Here is a 7,197-nt window from a genome sequence, read left to right on the forward strand (position 1 = left end):
CAGGTGAGACACGGGCCAGGCCGGGAGCAAATTACCAGGTTTATTGAGGCAGCAGCGGCAGGAGGCCGGGAAGGGGGCGGGGCGTACGGGGCAGGGGGCGGGGCTTCCGCTAGGTCCACAAGGTGTCCTGCCCCGGCCCCGGCGCTTGCTCGCTTGCTCGGAAGGCTGGTCTGGGCGCGGGGGGGGGGGGCGCTCCGGGCGGGCAGCCGTGGGCCCCTCCTCCTGGGGTCAGTCTGCCTGCAGCCAGGAGCCCTGCTCCTCCACCTCCTTGGTTACCACCAGCAGCACCTCGCACAAGCCTTGAGCCAGCGCGGCCGCCAGGAAGGCCCTGTGCGCAGACACGGGGAGGCTGAGGCCTGGGGTGGGTTGGGTGTGGAGCGGGGGACAGGCCGCCTCCCCATGGCCCCCGGCCCTGGATCCGCGCCCCCCACCCCTCACCTGACGCCGTCCTCGTCGCCCAGCACCTCGGGCGCCCGCAGCTTGGAGTCCAGGTTGTAGTAGACGCCGTCCACCTGGCGCAGGGCTACCCAGTGCCGCCGGCGCAGGGGCAGGGACAGCAGCCCCAGCGAGACGGGCGAGGGCAGGTTCAGGATCAGCCCCAGCACCCGAGGCAGCGCCAGCTGGGACAGGGGCCTGTGGGTGGGGCGGGGACGCCGCCGTCAGAGCCCCGAGCCTGGGCGGGTGCCCGCCCGAGCCCACCCAGGGACTCGCCTCCATCAGCCCACCCTTTGCTTCCTTCCACTTACCTGCTGCCCACCCACCCAGACCTCCCAGTCAGCCACCCACCCAACAAGTTACCCTTCACCCTCATCTGCCTGACCATTCGTTACCCATGCGTCATGCACCCACCCAGCCAAGCCCCAAGCACCACCTGCCCAACAACTCTACCATCCACTCTCTCCCCATCCACTCCTGACGCATCTACCGCTGATTCTACCCATCATCTATCCATTATGCACCACCCACCCATCCAAGCCTCCTAGCCATAGAACAGTCACCCACCATCCATGCTCTTCCTTGACCCACTCATTCACCCACTGATGCAATCAACCCACAGCCAGCCAGCCGGCAGCCCAACATCTCCATCACCCACCCAACTCTTCATCTGCTCTTTCCATCCGTCCATCCAACCGACCATCTTGGATGTTTGGTATCCACTGCCTATCAACTGAGGGCTTCTCAGGTGGCTCAGGGGTAAAGAATCTGCCTGCCAATGCAGGGGACGCAAGAGATGCGGGTTCGATCCCCGGGTTGGCCTGGAGCAGGAAATGGCAACCCACTCCATTACTCTTGCCTGGAACATTCCATGAACAGAGGAGCCTGGCGGGCTACAGTCCATGGGGTCGCAGAGTTGGACACGGCTGACTGAGCACATCACACGTATCAATGATCCATCCTTTATCTACCTTTCATTCACTCAACCACCCACCCATTCATATATCCCATCACCCAACCTACCCATTCACCATCCACTTACCCATCAATCTGCCAATCATCCATCCATCAGCTCACGCCCTGACTGTCCCTCTACCACCTTCCGAGCCCTCAGTGGGCCAGCCACCCATTATCCACCACTGCAAACCCTCCACCCATCTGCCCCTTCTTCCTCCTTCCCATCCACCGTCCCCTCCCCCTGCTTCGTCCCCCAGCGGCCACCGTCCCCCCGCACCCACCCCCATAATGACGCAGCATTATGGCCGCACCTCCTTCGGTCCCACCACACGGCAGCCAGGCCCTGTCCCTGCAGGGCAGCCATGATCACGTTGACGTCGTAGTTGCCAGTGCCCAGGAGGCTGCGATGGGGGTTCAGCCGGGAGTCTGGGGCCAACCTGAGTGGGAGGTGGTCAGGGCCTCCTGAACTGGGGCTTCCTGAGAAGGCCTCCCCCTCCCCCACAGGGCCATAGCGTCCCAGGGTCCGTGAGTCACCCAGCCATGGGACTCTTCCCTCTAGTCAACCCTTTGCCGACTCATTACCCCCGGCCATGTTCCTCCTGTCCCCCGACTCTCTCATCCTGTCTTCAGCGAAGTAGACCCTGTCCCCCACCCACAGCTCTGCTCAGGCCTTGCTCTCCTCCTCCTGGACCCTCACCAGCTTCCAATCTCACCCCTCCTGGGGGCTCCTTCTACACCCAGCACTGCCCTTGCCCCAGCCGTCCCTGGCACCCTCGTCACCCCAGGAGAGAACCCCAGCCCCCAGCCGTCCCTGGCAGGATCTGGGCCCTGCTGGCCTCCTGGCTCCATGCCCACCCCATTCCTTGCAGCCACCTGACCCAGCGCATCTCCTATGCTCCTGCCCCCCGCCTTCTCTCCAGCTGTCCCCCAGCCCACTTGTCTCTGGGCCCCGCCTCCTTGAGACAAAGGCAACTTTGTTATGTCTCCGGGCCTTTGGGGGGCAAGGCAGGGGGAGGGGCAGGAGAGGGGGGAAAGCTGTGTATTCTTTCTCTGTGTATCTGTTTCCCTGGCTTCCCTTAGGGCAGGGGCTCACAGCAGACTCATCTCTGAGTCTCCAGCATGGCTGAGCCATGAAAGAGTTGATTGATTCCTGTTCTGAATGATGGGAGAGGATGAATACATTCTAAAATAATCAGTCTGAGGGCCTGGGACTGGCCTGAGGATGGCAGGGGCGGAGGCATGGGAGGGCTGTGAGCAAGAGATGGGGAGAAAGGGTCATCTCAGGGCGTAGGATCACAGGGGGGCCTGACTGGAGGGGAGAGACTGAAGGCTGAGGGGAGGGTCCAGAAGGCAGTGGGGCCAGAGAGGAGGGGCTCAGGCAGAGAGATAACAAAGAAGTGATGTTTGAAATCCTAAATAGTGAGGCAGCACATGCCAGGCTGCCAAGAAGAGAGAGCCGTGCCAGGCAGAAAGAACAGCCTGTGCAAAGGCCCAGAGGCACCATGTGGGGCTCATTCAGAGACTAGAGGGCATTTGTCTGGAAGCAAGAAGTGAGATACGAAGCTGCAGAGACGGGTGGGGACCACAGCACACAGGGTTTTGGTTATCAGGCTGGGTGCGGAGCCTGCGGCTTCTGCCAGGGGTGCTGGGGGAGCCCTGGGAGTTGGGGAGGGGCAGGTGCAGTGTTGGAGCCCTGTGTAGCTGGGACTGAAGGAGATAAACCAGAAGCTGGGAGGTGGGAAGAGAGTGAGGATGAGGGCCTAGGTAAAAGGCTGAGGCCTGGTCAGGGGCTGAGGTCAGCGGGGTGAGCAGACGCCTGGGTAACATCTCGGTTTCTGAGTCCCGGAGTCCAGCCGGGCAGGGGATGGGGCAGCAGAAAGCCGCAGGGCTGTGCCCCGGGCCTTGCTTTGCTCTGAGACCCAGGTGGGTGTCCTCGCCTCCATGAGCCCTGCTTCTCCAGGGATTGGGGTGGGTGATGGTCACCTCTTGCAGATCTCATCGGCAGCCTCCTGGCTGAAGAGCTGCTGCTGCAGGACGTTGTTGAGGGCGTGCACGGCACAGAGCTCCAGGCGTTGCCGTTCGTGGTACACGGAGGGCGGGCTTGGCTGAGCTCCTGGGGCCTGGGACATGCCGTCCTCGGCTCCTGCTTGGAGGGGTGGGGGGAGAAGGTGCTTAGGAGTCTGGGATCTGGAAGCCCAACCTGCCAGCAGGCCCTCGGGGCCACCGTCATTGAGTCGGGGCTCGGGCAGCCTGAGGGGCCCCTGACTCTGGCGATCTCCTGGCAACAGAGTACCTCCATTCCCTATTTCTAGGGAAAAAGCTCTCTCTTCTCTCGCTTAGCAACAGAGGACCACTCCCCCCGCCCCCGCCCCCACCTCCGCCCGGGCCCCCGCCACATCCCTAAGTGAATGGGTCCCTGTGGTGGTCACCTAGCAACAGAGAACTCCCCTCCCCTGTCCCTAGGTAACAGGCCTCCTCTCTGGTTACCTAGCAACAGAGGAGTCTCCTCTAACCCCCCCCCACCCCCCCCCCACCCCCGCCTCCTTCGCCCCCTACTAGGTAACCAGGCTCTCCTCTGGTTACTTAGCAATAGAGGAAGCCTCCTCCCCGTCTCTAGGTAACAGGGTCTCTTCTGGTCGCCTAGGCAACAGAAGACTCCCCTCCCCTGTCACCAACCAACAGAGTTCTCTCCTCCTGTCACCTGGCAACAGGGCCCCCTCCCCGGACACAGAGTAACAGAGCTGTCTCCCCGACCTGTACCCCAACCATGGCGCTCGCCCGCTCCGCTGCCTGGAAATGCCCCTCACCCCGCCTGCCTCTCTGTTCCCCCAAACCGGGGGCTCCCGCATCCCCCTGGGCGGCGGCTCCGGGCTCCGAGAGCGCAGGGCGGGCGGCACCGCGCTGACTGGGCAGGTGGGACGGACTACAGCTCCCGGCGGACCCCGCGAACCGGACTACGATTCCCGGCGACTCCGGCGAGAGCGAGAGCTCCTCGTGGAACGTCCGGACAGCGTGGCCCGGAAGTCCGCTGTCGCCCCGAGAACCCAGGACTACAACTTCCGTCGGCCCTTCGAAGAGTCCCGGAAATGTGCCCTAAATCGGTCCTTTCCTTCTCACAGTTCCACGCCTCCTGCAGCTCGGAAGCTTCTGGGAAACGTAGTGAGGAGGCTCTCGCGATAGCTTCTAGGGGTATTACTTCCCTGTACGTCCGTTTCCTGGGCTGCCGTCATGCCTAGCGTGACGACGCAGCGTGACGTCACGGAAGGGAAAGTGATCAAACACCAGACCACGCAGGGAGAAGACTCCAATGTTTACTGAGACCAGAGGGATGTCTGGGGACACTGAGGCCAGGGCAGCAGTGGGTCGGTGGTGGTGGGAGGTAAATAATGAGATGAGGAAGTCCTCTTGGGAAGGGGGAGGCTTCTCAGCAGAGATGGATCCCCGGCTTGGAGGGGAGCTGGCAGCAGCCTGCGGGGGAGATACGGGGAATGAAAGGCTAAGACAGAGAGATGAGGAGTGACAGACACCTGGAAGAAGGAACAGACCACTGTGGGGACGGAGAAAGACCTAGAGGGAGGGACTGAGACTCAGAGGGGAACAGAGACCCAGAGAGGGGGGGCCAAAACCTAGAAGAAGAGGGATAGACACCTGGCAGGTGGAGAGACTCACATATATGCTAGAGTCCCCGAGAGACAGGGACACAGAGTCTGGGAGAGGAGACTTGGAGAGAGAGAGAGAGATCTATAAAGACAACGTCGTGGAGAAGAAGGTTAAGGAGACTCAGAAATAAAGATCAGTCGACAGAGACGGAATCAGAACTGCAGATTCAGAAAGCCTGAGACTCAAGCTCCGCCTGGGGCTTGGGGAGAGGGGCCGCTAGTGCCCAGGAGGAGCCTGGCCGTACCCACGAGGCTGCGCCAGAAGGTGGTGATGGTGGCAGAGCCGGTGACAGCGCCTGGCTCTGCGGGGTTCTCTCTGTGTGTGTGCACAGCGAAGCTTCGGCCTGTGGGGCCTGGGGGTCCGCTCAGCTCCACATCCACCACATGCATGTTCTTGAGGCTGGGGCAAGCAGGGTGGTCAGTCTAGCCGGCCTGGCCCCAGCCCAGACCCCTACTCAGCTCCGCTCACCTGAAATCAGCCACAAGCACCCCGATCACACGGTCGAAGCCCAGGCTGGGGGCGGCCAGGGCAGCGGCCGCCATGGTGTTGGAGTTTCGGGGGGCGTGGGGGCAGAGCCCGCGAACAGGGCCTTCATAGAGCACAGCGCGAGGCCCGGTGCTGCGCATCGTAGCCAGGGGTCCCTCGAGCCGGAAGCCATCGGGGTGTGTAGCCATGGTGACACGGAGGCTCTGGAAGTGAGATCTGGGGTCAGGGAGCCTGGGTGTGACTGTTGGCCGCCTCTCATTCCCAGGGAGTGCCCCGGGCCCTCACCTGGAGGCCCCCGGCTTCGTCCAACCTGGTGATGTCCTCCGCGCCCCACAGAGCCCCCCGGGCCACGAACACAGCGTGGCCCCAGCGATGTGAGGCTTCCAGGAGCTGCCGCTCTGTGGCCTGGTCAGCCAGGGCTGAGGGGGACCCCACCTGGGGCAGATGAAGCGGGGAGCTGAGGTCAGGAGACGGATCCCACTTTAGGGTTGGGCGGCGTCAAGGCGGAAGAGGCGGGGCTCACCAGGAGATTGGCGTAGCGCAGGATTTCTGCCCCAGATTCCTGGATTATTTTGGGATGGGCCACTTCCACCACAAGGTCAGGGTGCCTGGGAGACGGGAGAGAGGCGGGGAAGTCCTTGAAGAGGTATTGGACCTCCCCCTGCTCCCCAGGTTCCCTGAGTCTGTGGAGGCCTGTCATGTTTCACTCTGGCCTGGGAGGGGAAGTAGGATGGAGGCTTGTCCTGTTTCACGTTTGGGTGAGCGAGGACCAGAGAGGGTAAGGGCCTTGCCTGAGAGCACACAGCACCTAAAGGAGGCCAGAATAAGAGTTTCAGAGAGTCCTGCTGGCGAGGTCACTGACCTCTCCCCGAGAGCAGCAAGGTTCTGGAGCTGGAGGGAAGGGGGTATGCTCCCCGCCATTCGTCCTGGGTCACGGTTCCAGACAAAAACAAGTTCTAGGCCCAGTTCTGGTCCCTGAGTCAGCAAGTGGGAGACCAAGGACTGTCCTGGGGAGAAGCAAAGAGACTCAGAGGGGGCACATATACCTACCCAGAGAGAGGGAGACAGGGACTCAGGGAGAGGGGGACAGGGACTCAGGGAGAGGGGACAGAGACCCAGAGAGATGGGGACAGGGACCCAGAGAGGAGGACAGGGGCCCAGGAGGGGTACACAAAAACAGGTGGAGGGCAGAGAATCAAGAGTCGGAGGACAGAGACCCTGAGAGACCGGAGCCCCTTAGGCAGAATCAGCCAGGCCACAGATCAAGACAGAGATGAAAGGAATGTTGGTGGAGGACACAGGCTTTTGAGGCTCCAGAAAGAGACCTGGAGGAGAGGCCCCAGACAGTCAAGGACTCACCGAGGCGGCCGTAGCCCACTATGCCCACCTTCCTCGGGACCCTGTCGAGGGCCATGCCCTTGAATTCAGTGGTCTGCGTCTGAACTCTGCTGCCCGCTGCCCCTCTCACCACACACATGAGGTTTGGGCAGGAGCTGATCTTTGGACTCTGACCCTTGGTCCTCTCCCGAACCTTCCCCCTTCCCTGCAGTGGCCCAGAGGTGGGGGTGAGGGGGTGCTGCATGGGGGCAGAAGGAGGATCCTGGGGACGGTGGGCAAGATGGTTTGAGGTTCTAGGACCCTGTGTTGTGCGCCGCCCCC

At 62.3% G+C, this 7,197-nt stretch overlaps 2 protein-coding genes across 3 annotated transcripts; both read right to left on the reverse strand.

Annotated features, from left to right (window-relative positions):
• Positions 1-26: 26 nt before the first annotated feature.
• On the reverse strand, positions 27-4,355 carry JOSD2 (Josephin domain containing 2). Of its 2 annotated transcripts, XM_055552990.1 has the most exons (6): positions 4,200-4,355; positions 3,376-3,535; positions 1,704-1,829; positions 1,094-1,256; positions 439-633; positions 27-328 (listed from the first exon to the last, which is right to left on the reverse strand). In XM_055552990.1, exons 2-6 carry the CDS (start codon positions 3,519-3,521, stop codon positions 110-112), a joined length of 849 nt encoding a protein of 282 aa, XP_055408965.1. In that variant the 5' UTR covers positions 3,522-3,535; positions 4,200-4,355; the 3' UTR covers positions 27-109. The 2 variants fall into 2 exon arrangements, with proteins under 2 accessions (XP_055408965.1, XP_055408966.1); XM_055552991.1 differs by lacking the exon at positions 1,094-1,256 and having other exon boundaries at positions 4,200-4,352.
• Positions 4,356-4,523: 168 nt separating this feature from the next.
• Positions 4,524-6,952, reverse strand: ASPDH (aspartate dehydrogenase domain containing). The gene is made up of 7 exons (XM_055553006.1): positions 6,898-6,952; positions 6,401-6,545; positions 6,062-6,146; positions 5,824-5,973; positions 5,521-5,741; positions 5,297-5,451; positions 4,524-4,860 (listed from the first exon to the last, which is right to left on the reverse strand). The coding sequence occupies exons 1-7, from the start codon at positions 6,950-6,952 to the stop codon at positions 4,817-4,819; spliced, it is 855 nt and encodes a 284-aa protein (XP_055408981.1). The 3' UTR covers positions 4,524-4,816.
• Positions 6,953-7,197: the final 245 nt, after the last annotated feature.

The sequence above is a fragment of the Bubalus kerabau genome, chromosome 17, assembly GCF_029407905.1.
Source record: "Bubalus kerabau isolate K-KA32 ecotype Philippines breed swamp buffalo chromosome 17, PCC_UOA_SB_1v2, whole genome shotgun sequence".
In the NCBI taxonomy this organism is placed as follows: Eukaryota; Metazoa; Chordata; class Mammalia; order Artiodactyla; family Bovidae; genus Bubalus; species Bubalus kerabau.

Coding starts and splice junctions, on each gene's coding strand:
- JOSD2 (XM_055552990.1), bottom strand. CDS start 3,521: ATGTCCCAGGCCCCAGGAGCTCAGCCAAGCCCGCCCTCCGTGTACCAC. Junction 1,830..3,375: donor GCCGATGAGATCTGCAAGAG/GTGACCATCACC, acceptor CCTCCCACTCAG/GTTGGCCCCAGACTCCCGGC. Junction 329..438: donor GGCGACGAGGACGGCGTCAG/GTGAGGGGTGGG, acceptor GTCTGCGCACAG/GGCCTTCCTGGCGGCCGCGC.
- ASPDH (XM_055553006.1), bottom strand. CDS start 6,952: ATGGCCCTCGACAGGGTCCCGAGGAAGGTGGGCATAGTGGGCTACGGC. Junction 6,147..6,400: donor CTTGCTGCTCTCGGGGAGAG/GTCAGTGACCTC, acceptor CCCGTCTCCCAG/GCACCCTGACCTTGTGGTGG. Junction 4,861..5,296: donor CTTCTGGCGCAGCCTCGTGG/GTACGGCCAGGC, acceptor TCTCCCCCGCAG/GCTGCTGCCAGCTCCCCTCC.